This window comes from Solea senegalensis, linkage group LG13, assembly GCF_019176455.1.
Source record: "Solea senegalensis isolate Sse05_10M linkage group LG13, IFAPA_SoseM_1, whole genome shotgun sequence".
In the NCBI taxonomy this organism is placed as follows: Eukaryota; Metazoa; Chordata; class Actinopteri; order Pleuronectiformes; family Soleidae; genus Solea; species Solea senegalensis.
The window spans coordinates 2,763,142-2,779,740 of NC_058033.1; the positions used below are offsets into that span (position 1 = coordinate 2,763,142).

General features: G+C 43.2%; 1 protein-coding gene and 1 non-coding gene across 2 annotated transcripts; both read left to right on the forward strand.

The window, feature by feature from the left end:
• The first annotated feature begins 387 nt into the window (after positions 1–387).
• Positions 388–459, forward strand: trnae-cuc. Its single transcript has one exon. It is a non-coding gene; the product is annotated as a tRNA-Glu (tRNA).
• Positions 460–11,840: 11,381 nt separating this feature from the next.
• LOC122779211 (endosialin-like) lies at positions 11,841–15,857 on the forward strand. Its single transcript, XM_044041362.1, has 2 exons — positions 11,841–12,861; positions 13,850–15,857. The coding sequence occupies exons 1-2, from the start codon at positions 12,441–12,443 to the stop codon at positions 15,586–15,588; spliced, it is 2,160 nt and encodes a 719-aa protein (XP_043897297.1). The 5' UTR covers positions 11,841–12,440; the 3' UTR covers positions 15,589–15,857.
• The last annotated feature ends 742 nt before the right edge of the window (positions 15,858–16,599 follow it).

Sequence of the window (16,599 nt, forward strand, 5' to 3'; positions counted from 1 at the left end):
AATAGAGCTGATGTGGCTCCTGATAAAAATGTAAAAGGCTGATTCTGGGTTAATGTTAAACAATTCATACAATAAGGTCATTAGTAACTCTTAAATTAATTGAAATAATTTGATCTTTTAGCCAAATTAAATGATTTCACCTACATTTTATGCACTGTTTTACCAAGCCAACAATATAAATGACAACACAATCAACTGTCACATTTTTTATAAATATAGAAAAATAGAAATAAATATTTACTAAAAGGAAAAATCAGCAAATGTATTTAGCGACCTCATAAAAAAACCTCCATTACAGTCTCCGGAAATAATTAAAATAAACACAAAAATAAAGATAAGATCGTGCTGCACTTTCATATTCCTTTTTGATCCCTTCGTCGGCACAGCTCCCTGGTGGTCTAGTGGTTAGGATTCGGCGCTCTCACCGCCGCGGCCCGGGTTCGATTCCCGGTCAGGGAACTACGTTTTTCCCGCATCGAAAAGTAAAGTTCAATTTCTCGTCAACATGAACGGTATGTTGACTAACATGGACACTCACTTTGTCAGAGCCACTTGATCCGTCATTCCATTCCTGGTTTTAAATGTTGCTCTTCGTTGTGTGTGTGTGTGAGTGCAAGAGCAGCTTGACACACACACACCTGTGTTTCATCACCACTAATGAGCTCCAGTACAAACACCTCAGCTCTTCTTCAGATTGTTCCACCTAACTCACTCGTCACTAGTTATTGTAAGGTAAATATTCTAAATTATTGGGGGCTTTTTTTTTTAGTGCCATACCTTGAATTTAACACCAGTGCCACCACTCCATCTACAGCTTTTACAGCGTCTCCCCTCATCTCCACTGCTGTGAAATTACAATGAAAGAACAAAGACTGAGTCTGCTCCAGGGTCCAGATCATATTAAAGGGCTATTCTGTGGAGTTTTGAAGGGTATAACTTGAAATGATGTTGGGTTATACGAATAAAAGCAATTTGACTTGGGTGAGTACACATATGCATTCATTACCAGTATATCTCTTTAAATTCACACTCGCCTACACTCCCATCAATCCTAACCAAACAAATCAATGGGAGTCAATGGTTTAATTATCTGAGTAGCCCAGGTTTGCCCACTCACTGTATACTGTACATTTATTGCAGAGGCTATTGCTCTAAGACAGGGTTTCTCAATCCTTGTCCTGGGGGACCCACTGGTGTGCATGTTTTAAAGGTTTCCTTGCTCCAGCACACTTCGATTCAAATAAATAATTTGTTGTCAAAAACTGACGTCTCAAAGTTGCACGTCGCACATGTGAATTTTATATTTTATAATGGAGTAATTTTGCATCATAATTACATGTTTATTGTGAACTATATATTGTTCCATATCAACACACATGCTTTTATTATGAAATTCCAAGAAATGTCTGTAATCATCTTTTTATTGCAATTGTGGGTTTTTTTCCCACTTGACTGGCCCCCTAGTGGCCAGATTAGACTCTTCCGATTCCGAAAAATCCCCTAACCATGACACACGAAATCTCACCAGCAACTTGAATGTCAGACCCAGATCACAGTGCACAATAAACAAGCAGCAATACATAAATAAATAAATAAATAAATAAATAAATAAATAAATTCTGTCTCTAATTAAAAATATTCCATTTCCTTTTTAAAAGAGGCGACCACTATCTGTGTTTAGTTGCCAGATAGCAGAAGGAATGAAAGACTTTGGAGGAACGCTCTGTTCTTGTGTGGGCACATTTTAACGTCGCCCAGAGGGCACCAAAGTGAATTCGCTGAAGGAAAAGAAAAATATATGACTGGGTTGACTTGTAATTTGCTTTCTTGGTTCAGCCACATGAGTCGGAGTCTCTGCGCTGCTGCTGCTGCTGCTCTCCCAATTATCATCCAACACACTTTGTTTAGGCTGTTTTTGTCCTTCACAGACAAACCATGAAACCAAAAGATTTTATGATTACTTTATTCCTTCCATACGAAAATGTCATAAAACGGTGAAGATTAAGATCAGATAGCGATCTTAAATTAACAGGCCCCAACAAGACTCCAATTCAACACGTCATGGTAAATAGATTTAGGCAAGCTAGGAGAGTCAGTTCACACAAAAACAATAATTTAACAGTGCGTACAGTTGGCCAAAGTATCGAAAATAGTGAAATGATTTACTTATTTGCGTCTTTTCTAAATTCTGGCATCCTGCTTGAACCATGCCTCTGCATTGTTATGAATTCAGATTGCAGTGACTGTTTTTAAATGGGAATGATCTGTGTGGAAGTTGATGTGAGTTTGCACGTAACATAAGGTTAAGTAAATTGTAGTAACCCGTCTAAACAAAGGATATACTTTGCGTTTATATACTTGCAGATTTTCAGTCAGTTTTATTATATACAGTTGCAATCAAATATTATGTATTTGATAATATTATTATCTAATATTATGAGGAATTTGTCCGAATTCAACACTAAATCCTACTTTCAATGAGCACTGCGGTCTCAAAATGATTCAACCCCTGAGCAGAGTTCCTCATGAGCATGTGGATGTAGCAGAAAGAGGAAACTCTCCACGTCTGCCACCAGGGTCCTGAGGAGGCATCAAAGGTCGTCAAAGGTCGTGGCAGCAGGAAGTGAGGTTTCATTTGGCACGGTCATGTATACAGTACCTACTGTAAAAGGGATACTTGAGTTGAAGTACAAGTACCTTACCAGAAAATGACTTTGGTAGAAGTTGAAGTCACTTTTTAAGTATCAACCGTAATTTTAGAGCACATGTAGTGCAGTAAACGTTGTTAGAAATAAAAATAACCAAGTAAGAGTGAGTACAGACACATGACTTTTGTACTTGCATGTGATATTACTTGACTGAAGGTAAGTCTTAGTCTACTATCTACTTTTGCTGCCCTGTTTTCTTTATCCTACGAGGCCTGAGTTCAAACTGAGAACCGAGAGTTAAAGTTTCCTCGACGATTGTGGTCAGAAATGAAGACGCCACTGCTGAGCAGCAGCAGCAGCAGCAGCAGCAGCAGCAGCAGCTTCAAACTGTCCACTCTGTGGATCCCATTTCCCTCCGTGAATGTTTTATTTACTCTGCGCTGAGGCGGTTTTGACATATTGGAGATTCTGTTTCTCTTTACATTACAGCAGAGCTTCACAACGACCCATAAAAAAAAAAACCCCCAACGCAGTTAGTAGCGATGTCCCACGAGGAGCTTTAAAAACTATGCGTTGTTGTTTTTTAATCTTTTTTAATTTACTTCCTCTGCATGTTTTGAACAGCTGATTTTATTCTGAACATCAGGTTGTTTATCTTGGTCTCCTGGTCCGGGCCTGTGATGAACAACCCAGATGGCTCCACCATGGCGCTGCAGCCTGCGCTCGGTGAGGTGAAGACATTGTCCTGACATTTGAATGAATTGGGGAGATTTGCACGCGCACTTGAACGGATTTGCTGTGTCACTTCATTTTCCCAGATGTTCAGGCGCGGAGGTCGCGCGCGTGCAAGAGATGCAGGGCGCCTCAGGAACCAGGCGGGGGCGCCAGTGACAGCGGAGCCCATGCCGGTGCCCTGCGACTGACCCACGGCTGCCATCTTTACTGCTCCACTGCTCTTCAGTGTTTTCAGGCTGTAAAGGTACATTTCAAATAGATATTAGACTGCATGTCACACTCACAATCACAATGGGTATTTTGTTACATCACACAAAGACATTGATTACCTTTTTAGTTTATATTGCACAACCTCTTCCCACTTGGCGAGATTGTCAAATGAAGACAGTGAAGATTGACTTGATTCACGCTGATTTAGAAGTGGAAAGTGATGGTTTTTCTTTCATGCTGCTGGACTGCACTTCTTGAACGCGACCGCGTTTGGGGTCGTGCGAGGTTTTGTTCCAGGAGTTACAGCAGAGACGGGAAAGTGGATGATGTCATTAAAATTGGACCCTTGAATTTGAAAAAAATAATAATAATAATGATACAGATTCCGATGGATTTAAGGCGTTATAGATCACATTCATGTTGTAGTTTTTGTAAATTGAATGCAGAAGTTATACTTTTCATATGTGCAAAGTGGGTTTTTTTTATCATGCATTTCAGTGTGTGGGTGAGAGAGAGAGACAGAGAGAGAGAGAGAGAGAGAGAGAGAGAATGATGGAATGATTCTAGCAGTTCAGACATTTCCTGCATGGTCGAAAATATTTCCTACTGTATTGAAACTCAACACCAGAACAACTTTCCCTGGCTGAGAGAAAGGGAAAATGTGCATGCATGCGTGTGTGTGTGTGTGTGTGTGTGTGTTCTTGTATGGGTATCTTTGTAAGGACCAAGTGAGGACATTTTTGACTGGTCCTCACGTTCTGCCTCTTGGTTTCAGTTTTAGAATTGGGTTTCGGTTAGGATTCGAGTTAAGTATTTCGTTGTGATGCTTAAGGTTAAGGTAAGGGAATCCATTATGTCTGAGTGTCCTCACTACGAATGCTGCACAAACGTGTGTGTGTGTGTGTGAGAGAGAGAGCATGCGACAGACAAATGAACTGTGAAAGAAAATGAGTGGAAGATGGAAGTTTGGAGACCGAGAAACTGAGACAAACGCAGACGCTGTCGCCATAAAACACACAAAGGGAACTAAAGAAGAGCGCGAGAGACGATCACTTTATTAGGACAAGTTCAAAGTAGAGAGCTCGAAGCAGCAAGAGCGAGGAGGTGAGGGTCATCCGGGGTCAGTGGAAACGATGACGTGATGAGCCTGAAGGGTGAAAGGTTGCATCAGTTTAAGATTTATGAGACAGACTGACAGCTTATTTGTAAAAATTGAGCGACAAAGTGAATTCACATGTCCGCAGCTGCAGCTGTTGTGCACATTATCAGATCGTAACAGCGTTTCACTTTTATTTCGATTCACACGTCGCTATTTTAGCTCTATGTCTTTTTTTTTAAGCTCTCAGTTTCACTTTGCTTTGTGTGGTTGGAATGCTAAATGGACAGATTTAAGTGCTTCGGCGCGTTCTCTCTAAGGGTCAAATGAGACGAGGAGACCGATGCAACATTGGGCCGAAACGCGTTCCTCAGTAATGCATTTGTTTTACTTCACAGCCACACACAATTTGAATTGAATACTCAAAAGATCATGTATCCACGGCAGGATTTTGAAGCTGAAAACTTCCACTGGTCTAAATCACAGCTGACACTGACCTTCAAAAATGCAGCACCCTAAATTCCACTGCGTCTCACTCCCTCTGCTCCAGAGTAAACACTTCAATCATGTGTCCGAGTATAAAAGAGGCCACGAGTGACTTATTCTACACATTCGTATTTCTCCACAAATGAAGACTTTGATGCATTTGAATATGAAACACGCAGCCAGAGTCACATCTGTGTTTATTTGATGCTCTGCGGGACATAAGCATATAATAGTTGTGTGTTTAGCTTCGGTGAAAGGAATCAGTTTTAAAAAGGCATATAACATGGTTTTGAACGCTGTGGATTTTTTTGTTTTTGTTGTTTGTAGTTTGGAGAAACTGAGCCACTGTTTCTAGAAATGTGTTTACAGGCTTGGTGGGAAAGTGTAAATGATGACACATAATATTATATATTCACGTGAGGACTTTGAGTCTTTGTGGTAAACTGAGATAATAGCTGCTGGGAGTAGCTTTGTATTTATAATGCGGAATAAATCTACAATAAAAAAGGAAATCAATATATTTCCCCAAAATTAAACTATTCCTGTGGCTGAGTTATTGTTATGAGCGGCACTCACTTCCCATTACTTTTATTACTTCCTAACACAAAGTGACAAATGAAGATTAATCATCTGCCGTGAAAAAGGCGATGCTTAAAAGGCTTAAGTCGGACTTTTCAAAGCTTAATTTATTCAAGGATATTGTGCTCATTTCTCCTCCCGCTCCTTCTCTTTCAAATACAGTATTTCATCTCAGTTGTGCTTGGGTTTCTTCCAGTCCAGCAGAGGCTTTCAGCGTCTTTCAGCTCCAAGTCTGGGGATTTGGGAGACTTTGCTGCTCTGGGGTCGAGCTTGACAGCTGTTTGTGTGAGAGGCAACTGTATTACCTATTTACCTCCCCTGTATTTTTTTCCTAAGATCTTCTCCGGGATACAATCCAATAACCTCTGACTTTGGCAGTCAGCTGGCTCACTGATGGAGATGTGAAATCAAGACAGAGGAATAACAGAGAGAGAGAGAAAAGACAGGAGTTGATATTTGACTTTCCTGCACGTGACCCATCTGTAAAAAATTGGGGGTTCGAGGAGTGTTGAGTCAGACAGTTTAGGGTTTCTCTGCTTTTTCTCCCTCGGAGCAGCAGATATGGAGGCCACAGGAGTGATGTGGCGTTCAAAATGTGAAAAAGACAACGTAGAGTGGGAACAGAGGCGTGCGGCGTGTTGGTGTCTCAAGAGTCTGACAACCCACGAGACACATCTGTCTCTGCTGCTCTGTGGAGACTTTGTTTGTGTGTCCTTCGTTGTCGGGGGGGAGGAGTCGCCGCGTTCACCGTGAAACACACGCTGTCACAAATGGCCGCGTCTTCTCCTTCTTTGGAGAACTATGCGAGCGTATCACGACAGACACTACAAAGGAGTGCGAGATTGCGTCTGCGTGTGTCTGCGTGTGAGTGCATGGCTGTGTCTGTGGAAAAGCTGAGTCCATCATCTGGTAAAGGAATAATATGAGGACTTCTCCTTCTCCCAGCACTCTCTCCATCACTCTTTCTCCCTCTCAGCACTTTTTTAAAGCCCTAACTATCAGTTTGTTTGTCTGTGGTTTGTTTAAACATGTGTCATTCTTTGAGTTGAGCCAGTTGATCATATTTTATCTCCATCTCTCTTAGAGTCTTTGCGATATAGTCATGCTGCGTTCTATCCTCTCCTTTTTTTCTGTCTTTCTCGCTAAAGGGGAAAATGTTATTGCCAAAGTGCAGTCAGTAGCAGTTTCCATCTGCAGCCATGTTTGTTTTAAATTTGTCATTTGACTCCTTACAGGAAATTCAGTAGCAGCTGTTCACACAGTACAATTTTCAGCTTTTCCATTGTTAACACTTTAAAAAATGTCGCGCAATGTCTTCTTGTAAAAGTGAATTTCTGTACTGTTTTTAACGACGACTGAAAAACCTTGTTTCCTTTTCTTAGTTTTTCATTTCACTTTGCATTATTTCTTTTAGGGCTCGTCCGATAAATGATGGCACAGTTCAGGCTCAGAAGAAGATAGAACTCAGAATTCCAATGTTCTCTTGCAGCATCCATGGAAGTCAGTGTTGTATTTAGAGGCCAAATAAAAAGCAGCTGGAGGAAGGTAGGACATTTGTCTCCAGGAATGCACTCGATAGAGAAGACACAACACATTCAGGTTTAGATATGGCGATGGTTTCAGTGTTGCGGCAGATTTTTGTACGTTTAACATGCTCATGCAATGAAGATTTGAAGTGAACCTATAAAATATTCACGTTCACATGAACCATTTTAAGAAGAACCATCTCATTTTCGATGTTTTTACTCACAATATACTATGATAAATAACGTTAAGAGGATTTTTGACCAGTGTGTAACAGTTAGTGACATCTAATGGTGAGACTGCAGTTGTAACTCGACTCGACTTTATTCGGTTTGCGTGCTAAATACACTAGGCCCCTATTAAATGTTGAGATTTTAGAGATGTTGGACACTCTTGTGTGTTTTCAGGATTTGAAAGTCGTTTTCACTGATCAACAGTTTGGCATTGTTCATTTTGATTCCTGTATCGGACGTCGCGCTCATGACTCTTCCAGTGACGACACTCTCTGAACAAAAGCCTAACAGTGTTTGACATATAGTGATTATACATACATTACACACTTATAATGCAAACATACTTATGAGCAGTAGGTTACATTTCTGCCATTAAAATCTTGTAAGTGTTACATACTGGGCCTTTAATGTTGAGGCGAAATAACTTCTCCATTGCTTAGTGGTTATTTTTGCAAGGACAGCTCAGACGGTGTGATGCCAATACGACGGTGGACTTGTCAACATCTGATATTGACAATAAAAACCTCTGCTTTGTCAGAGTCATGCGACCTGGTCAAATATGTTTCGCTTCACTCCTCAGACATATTTGTGATGCCAGGTTTACGAGGTTGCTCACGGAACGACTCCTTCAGTAACCGTAGAACTCCAGTGGCACGGATTTGATCGAGCGATTGGACGGCGACCCCGCTCTGCTCAGATGTTTGCGGTGAGGATTTGTTGACAGTTTGGGTGTGGAAGGAGGGGAATTCGTGCACGCTGTGAAAGATGAAACATATGGACTCGGTGGAAGAAGTGGATAAAAAGTATCGTCTTTTTCCTCCGCTCCACAGAAATCACCAGGAATGCCCACACACTCTATTATTCCACCACAAGGCCACAGCTAATTGCTTCAGTGTGTGAGTGTGTGTGTGTGTGTGTGTTTCCCCGTGCATGTGTGTGAGTGTGTAACATAAGACAGCAGCGGTGGGGATGAAAATGAACTGACGTGTCCTGCTGTATCTCATATGGCACAAAGTCTGCCCGAGTGTGTACCCCACTGACCCAAAACACCAGGGAAATAACACTTTAGCTCCCTTGACATCAAAGTGGAAGTTTGACAACCTTTTTGAAAAATATCTTATAACTAACTGAGCAAAAGCAAGGAAAAGATGTATTTATTTATTTATTTATTGTTCCTTTTCCTAAAAATACTTGTCCTCCTACATTACAAACTAATTCATCTATTTCCAGACTTGTCTGAACCTGTTCTATTTACTTTTTGTCATTTGTATCGTTCTTTTTTTTAATGTATTTTCTTGTTTTGAATTCAAAGCTCCCGGTTTTATCTAGATATAGATGGATAAATGCAGTGATTTGTAAATAAAATTCCATGCATTTTAATATAAGCAGGAATTCCCAGCTCATGCTTGGACATTGCCCAGCGCTATGGCTGCAGACGCTTAGAAGTTTCCTCGCACTGAAAAAAATGTGAAAGCAGGACTGTCTTTCTTTGGCCACAAATTCAATCTTCAAACCCACGTAATACAAACACTGGCCAGGTGCACAGAGGTGAGACAGCGGTCCAGATTGGTTTTCTGTCTCTCTCTCTTTGCTTAACTCTACAAAACTCAACTAAACAAGCAATTTCAGCACTGAATATTGTCCAGGAAAAAATGTCCTAATGTCCGCCGTTCACCCCGTACTTCAGTAGTTATGGCATCGCCGCCCTCGCAGTGATTGCTGGCATTTCACTCTGACCACTCTGATAAATACTATCCGACATGCCATAAATATTCATTCAGTTTTACGTCACATGAACTTTTAGGGTGGGTCAGCGGTTAGCACTGGTGCCTCACAGCAGGTTCCAGGTTAAACTTTTGGTTTGAGCGTGCCGTGCTGGAACTGTATAGTGTTAAAAGCTCCATATGTTATTGTCTTGTCCTATAATATTAAGCCATCATAGATTCCGAGGGAAATGCTTTCTGGTTTAAAATGACAATAAGCCAGATTTGATTTGATTGCAATGTTCTTCCAAAGTTCTCTGCGGGTTCTCCAATTCCCACTCACAGTCTGAAACTGATACAGCATTCGCTCACAGGCGTGAATATGAATATGAATATGAATGTTGGAGTTGTGATAAGATGCTCCGGTCCCGCATGTACCTGGCCTCTTAACTTTTCCCAGTAGAGAAGGAAAAGATGTGGTGATGGATGGATTGATATTCTGCCTGCACGTAGCCTGTTATCAGTCCAAGTACTTTAGTGGACATCAACTCAATCACAGCTATTATTGGGTTACTTAAAAAAATAAAAGTCGTGGTTAGGTGAAGGATTTAGTGTTGGAAGGTTCAGTTTCCGCTGCTTGGAAACTCGGAGCGAGTAACGATATGTGGCAAGAGGCAAGGAGTCAAGGAGGTAGAGTGCAGTGTGTGACCAAGGAGGTGGGGAAAAGAAAATCAAGAAATCTGCATGTTCCATTAGAGGTCTTCGGGTTGGGGAGATACAGTAAGTGGATTAATGTGAAAAGGGGGAATTGGTCAAGCAGAACTGTGGAAAGAGGAAACTTTGTCTGTTCTATCAATTACATTTGTGGAATGCGCCTCCGGGGGGGTGTGGCCGTCTGCACAGGAGGAGGGGTTATAACAAGGCTGAATGATAGAATAAACAGACCGAGTGTGGGAGGTTAGGGATAAATGCTAGGACTCTGTGGGAAGAGATTGTTGATTTGGGGACCAAATTATGAGGCTTAAAGAGAAGAGGGGGAGAGCAGTAACATGGAGATATGAAGAAGGGAAGGGGGCAAGAGGATGTAAGAACAGAAAAGGAGGGACACAAGAGATGAATAAATCATCAAGAAAGGGTGATGGGGGAGTCGAAGGAAAAGAGCAGGAGAAGGATGAGGGATGTGGAGAAGGAGGAGGAGGAGGAGGAGGAGAGGAACGAGACTGAAAGGCTCTTTAGGTTCTCCAGGATCTTAAGGTTCTTTGTTTGTTCCCCCTCTGGTTCTGATATCTGTGACATAACTGGAAAAGACTGCGGAATAGCTGGACTGTATATGTCAAAATATACAGTCCCAAAACTAACACATCACAGTCAGCCGGCTCATCTGCCGTACACCGGCTGTGGCTAATAACCGATTTAACGACACACACACAGTATGACTTTTCCATCTCCTCATCCTCTGTAAACAGAGTTCGGCGGCTGACCTGCTGCTGTCATCTTATGGTTTCATATTGTCGAGCCCTTCGTTACCAAAACCTCGAGGAAAGTTGCAGCATGTAATAATGATATTTAACTGCCTGTAGGTCATATTTTCCAAAGAGGGGAAACGTGCAACGTGATGTTGCAGGGATTGTTCAACAGATCAGATTGCTTGTGTGGTCAACCTTAATTTATACTCTCTCGCACAACTGTTTGTAACATTCCCGTCAGAGTTTAAACAGTCACATTTAAAGTGACTGACTTCTTTTTTTTTCTCTCTCTCTCTCACTGTGATATTACAAGAAAAAAAATCCAAACTCAGCTTTCGACTGGTGGACAGATCATGTGACGACCGAGGTACCCCAAGTCTACACCACTGCTCCCCTGCTACCAAGAGGTCAGGCTGATGCACATCTGGCATTTCCTGTTTCCTCTCCTCCTCATGCCCCCAAGTGGTCACCACACACCACGGAACACTTACAATTAGACATCTGGGCCCATACAGAGTTATTGTAAACAGTGTTAGAATGAACTCACACACACACACACACACACACACACACACAGAGACACAGTTATGCACGGTCCAACAGGTATTCCATATACTCTAATGTTTGCATTGGGCTTTAAAAACTTCCAGCTGCTATATATTGTGTTGAAAGACGGAGAAAGAGGGAAGAAGCGGGCTGGTGACAGAGGATGGGAAACCAAGGGGAGATGGAGAAAGAAATGAGAGAGAAATATAGAGTGACGGAGAACAAGAGAGACAGATGGAGGCGGAGGAGGAGAAGAAAGAAAGGGGGGAGACGGTCTTTGCATCTCATCTCACAGAGCTGACAAACACTTTCCACTCCTGTGGATGCTGTGCAGTGTGTGTGTGTGTGTGTGTCTGAAGCCATGGGCAACATGGGGGGACAGAATGGTGCCGTATGGTTTTCATAACTCTTTGAGGGTTTTTAATTCCTTGCCCCCCCCACGCACACACACACACACACACACACACATACATCGCCACACCATCCTGTACACCCCTCCAGCCTCCTCTAATACACTCACACACTTTACCAGCCCCCTCTTCCAAAAACACACAATTCTTTTTTTTCCTCTACGTAGCCCCCTTCAACCCTCCCCCATTTTTCGCTCTTTCTGAGTTTCAGTCAGAAAGCCAACTTTGCAGAAGCAAGAAAGCCCCGGCAGGATCACACACACACACACACACTCACGGGGATAACAGAGGATTGTTATTAAAACTCGTCAGACTCATGATGGACTCTATAGATCTTTTGGACTGATTTCTCCATTCAACAAAATTAGGACTTTGCACCGGACTTTATTTTGGACCATACTGGGCTGTGCTGCACTTTCCTCTGGACTGCATTGGTTTATATTACTTCTATAGAGTGTCTGGGGAAATCTCTTTTCCTGTGGATGCAGTGCTACTGAATGGAATATGACTGACTCTGCACTGCAGGACTAATCCATCATAGATTAAATTAAACCAAAATCAGTCTTGGACCCAGATTATTGTCACACCAGATTAATTATTTCTTCACTCACACGGGGCAGAGGAAGGTTAAAGGTGGGAAGTTGCAGTTTGGTCATTTGTTTGAAGTGGGTGAATCTGGGTCAGGTTTATTTGGTTAAGAAGTTCAAAAAAAAAAGATACTATCCTCATTTTAAATTGGTTATTTATTGAGCCGATAAAGTTTATTTGTTGACTCCTTTGAATGTTGCACTAGTTATAATACTCATGTCTTGGCGGAGGATGCAAAAGACCAGGAGCAGTAGCATGAGTCTCCTGAGTGTCCTGTGGCTGCTGACGCTCTGTCTGGCTCCTGGAAGCCAAGGCCAGCGGCTGAAGGAGACGGAGGGGGAGCAGCCAGCAGCCAGGGTTCAGCTGGCGGAGAAAGATGCTCTCTGTCATCAGGATGGATGCTACACTGTCTTCCTCCAGAAAAGAACCTTCAGGGAGGCAGGGCGGAGCTGCCGGGAGCGAGGTGGGACCCTGGCGACCATGCACACTCACGAGGCCGCGGGTGTGGTCCACGAGCTGCTGTCGGCCATTGATTCCCAGGGACCCAGGTTGAGGCTTCGCCTCTGGATCGGCCTGCACAGACCTCCACGCCAGTGTTCATCCACCCGACCACTCAGAGGATTCGTCTGGGTCACAGGCAAAGTCTCACCTTATTCATATTTGACCTAATATTGTCGCTCGTATCAGGCTTTTTGTTGGATTTTAAAACATGAGTTCAGATTATTTTAAAATGTTCCCAAAAAAGAAAAGTAACAAATGTTACCCTTTCCCTTACATTTGAGCATTTTAACTTTTCCACGTTCCTTCTGTGGATCTAATGGAAAATCTGTGGGCCAGAATAAATCTGAAACCAGTCCTGGCACTGTTTCTACCCAAAATTGTCACCTTTCTGTTAGATTCCAGTCCCCGGGTCTGCGTCTGGACCTCTATACTGGATGGTTATTACATTAACTACTTTTGTTTCACAGAGCTGCCGCAACAGGAGAGGTTCAACCCCCTTTTGACCTCACAACTGCCCCTCAACCTGATTTAGTCATCTCACAAACCTCACCCATTAAAACCAGATGGGTGTTTTTAATCACTCACTGTGGTTGCCTCAGTCTTTTGCTGGAAAAGACAAGGTCCTTAACCTTTGTGGTTAGGGTTAGGGGTATGAGAAATCATATTCACCATATTCAAGAGTGGTGTTTCTGTCACAAAATAATCCCTCATGACTGTGGATAATCCATTGTAGGTTTTATGGGTAAAATATGTCAATATTTGGAATCATGATAGAGATCAGTTTAACATGGTGCAGATGTTATTTGCTGTATGGAGCGGGAAATATGCCCAAAACCAAAATATTTCACTTTGATAAACCCAGCTATGCGTCATATGTGTTTTATATAAAGGCTGACGCAGCTGTAGCATATTTCTGTAGAATTAAACCAAAATATTGTATTTTCACCTGGCTTTGTTGATATGGGCACAATCCCATTGGAAGCAAATGGGTATTCTAACTTAAACGATTGAAATTTAAAGCTCATTTTTACAGTATTTGGTATTTACTGCATAGTAACTGTATGTAAATCACACACAATCGACCAGTGCTTTTGCTGACCTGGTACTTGTCCTTATTTTAACAGGAGATCAGGATGGTCAGTTCACCAACTGGCTCCGTGAAGACACTCTCGGTACTTGCGCCGCACCCCGATGTGTGGCCATGACTGTTTTCACCACAGTGAGTGGACGCGAGAGCAACGACAACTTCGGGTGGGTTGACGGCTCCTGCGCACTGCCATTGGACGGATACGTTTGCCAGAACAACTACAAAGGAATGTGTCCACCATTGGAGGACGAGGGCAGAGGTCCAGCCGTTTACACCACCCCATTTCACCTTGTCAGCACTGTGCTGACTCATGTGCCCTATGGGTCTGTAGCTTCTCTACCTTGTCCCGCAGACAGCTCAGATCCTGACGCTCTTGCTGAGCAGACTGTGCTGTGCATGGAGAGGGATGACAAGATGGTGGGCTGGTCCAGGGATGCACCACTATGTTCCCCCAGTCAAGATCTAAAGAACCAGGACTGGTGTAGTGAGGACCATGGATGTGAACACTTCTGCCAGAACACGGACACAGACTACTACTGTTACTGCGCCGAGGGATTCATACTAGGCGAGGACGGCTACAGCTGCAAGCCCGACCCTCTCAGCCAAACTGACCCTCCCGAATTATCCTCTGACTCCGCTGGTCCCACTGACCAACCGCAAATCAGTGAGGTCTGCGTGGAAATGGGGTGCGAGTATAACTGTGCGGAGACAAGGCGGGGGATCCGCTGCACATGCCCTCCGGGCTACCAAATTGCCTCAGATGGGCGCAGATGTTCTGATGTCGATGAATGTCAACAGCTCCCCTGCCCGCAGGACTGTGTCAACATACCCGGCACCTTCCACTGCATGTGCCACCCCGGGTACCAGACCGACGACGAGGGTGAGTGCGTGGACGTCGACGAGTGCCTTGACGAGGGCAGCTGTGAAGGTGCTTGTGAAAACACTGAAGGGTCCTTCATCTGCCAGTGTAACCCTGGGTACAAGTTGGATAGTGGGGGAGAGTGTGTAGACATAGATGAGTGTGTGGGGGAGTCGCCCTGCCAGCAGCAGTGTCTGAATTACATGGGTGGGTACCAGTGTTATTGCGACAATGGCTATGACCTGCAGTCAGATGGACTTACCTGTCATCTTTCGCCAGATGATGAGGAATATTCCACTCTGACGCCTGACCCCAGCGACTCTGCTCACATACCGATTGTGGACCCCGACCATGATATCCCATGGTCCACCTCATTCACCCCTGACCCCAACTTTGAAGCTGACACTAACTTTGACGTTGAGTGGCTCACAGACGTACCTGAAGGACTTTCTCCTGACATGGCGCATGGGCGGGACAATCACTTGAACCAATGGGACGCCCTATCACCGAATCATTATCAGACAGCGCCGACCCCAACACAGAAATACAGCACAGGCAACGAGATTGATAATGAGGCTAAGGCAGGAAGTAGAGGAGTTAGTGGTGGGACGGGAGCTGAGAGTGCCAACAGGTCACCAGGGCGGGGGGAGGAGGCTAAGATGGCTGGTACAGAGGATGTCAACGGTACAGTGGAGACGGAGGATGAATCTGATGCAGGAAAGCAGAAACATGACAAGAGCTGGTTGCTGGTTGCCCTGCTTGTGCCTCTGTGTGTGTTCCTTGTTGTGATGCTGGCTTTGGGGATTGTCTACTGCACCAGCTGTGCTGTGGACAAGAGCCTGAGCTTCTCTAACTGCTATCGCTGGATACTCCCTACGACGCCTCCTGAGAGGAGGAATGGCAAAGCCCAAGCATGAACCCTAAAATGAACAAACAGTGCACACACACACACACACACACACACACACACACACACATGCTCACATACATACACACATGTGCAGAATGTCCAGATGTCTGTTAACATTTTTTTCTGTTCACTGAAGCTACTATTTGGATAGAGTACAGCTGTCTCTCCCCCCTCCTCAAGGAAAAGCCGATTCTTTCTGCGGCACAACCTTTGTAAATAATTCACTCTTACGTCGTGTTTGTAAAATTCAATAAAACCAATAAACGGATAGAAGACTGTGTGGTTTTTAAGCCTATCCAACTTGTAAACGAATCGAGTCGATTAACAAATGAAAGTGTGCGAGTGTGGAAGGAATGTGCGGTCGTGGCTTAATGGCTTCATGTGTGAAAGCAAATTAAAGAATTAAATTTCAGAAAAGTTCAATGTTCACATTCTGTTAGAATAAATAAAATGGTTAGGGGAGATGAGGCTATTTTGATGGGTTTAGAATTTAGTCCCAGTTGAGTCTTTGGGCAATTCAAAATGAGTTCACATTGAATTTATGCTCATATTGGTATCTTATAAGTCGATGCAGACATTATCTAGGACCAAAAACTCGGTTCTTGGTAGTTGCAGGAGTGAAAGGAAATGATGGGAGAAATGAGAGAACTTACAGGAGCAGGATGCCAGTAGTGGACGTGGAAGAAGCAGAGGATATTAGGTCATCTTCTAAAAGGAGTCCATGAATAATCAGAGCAATGAGACAAACTTTTACACTGTGAAATTGGCTGAACTTTAAGCTTCAAAATGGCAAGGCACTTAAAAAAGTACAAGGTCATCTGCTACTGCTGCAATTGAAAACCTTTGAATCACAACAATGAGGGAGATCGGAGTGACCAGAATATAAAATATGACTTTAAAAACTAAAGATGCATAAAATGCAGCTGTATAGGACAGTTAAAAGTTAAAATAAGGGTAATTAATTCAAATGCGTGCTGTATTTTGTTCCATGAGTCAGCTGCACTAAAAGAAAAGGCCA

What these genes read in the sequence shown, in the direction of transcription:
- LOC122779211 (XM_044041362.1), top strand. Translation starts at nt 12,441, where the DNA reads ATGTCTTGGCGGAGGATGCAAAAGACCAGGAGCAGTAGCATGAGTCTC. An exon ending in AGGATTCGTCTGGGTCACAG is followed by an intron (nt 12,862 to 13,849) that starts GCAAAGTCTCAC and finishes TTATTTTAACAG; the next exon opens with GAGATCAGGATGGTCAGTTC.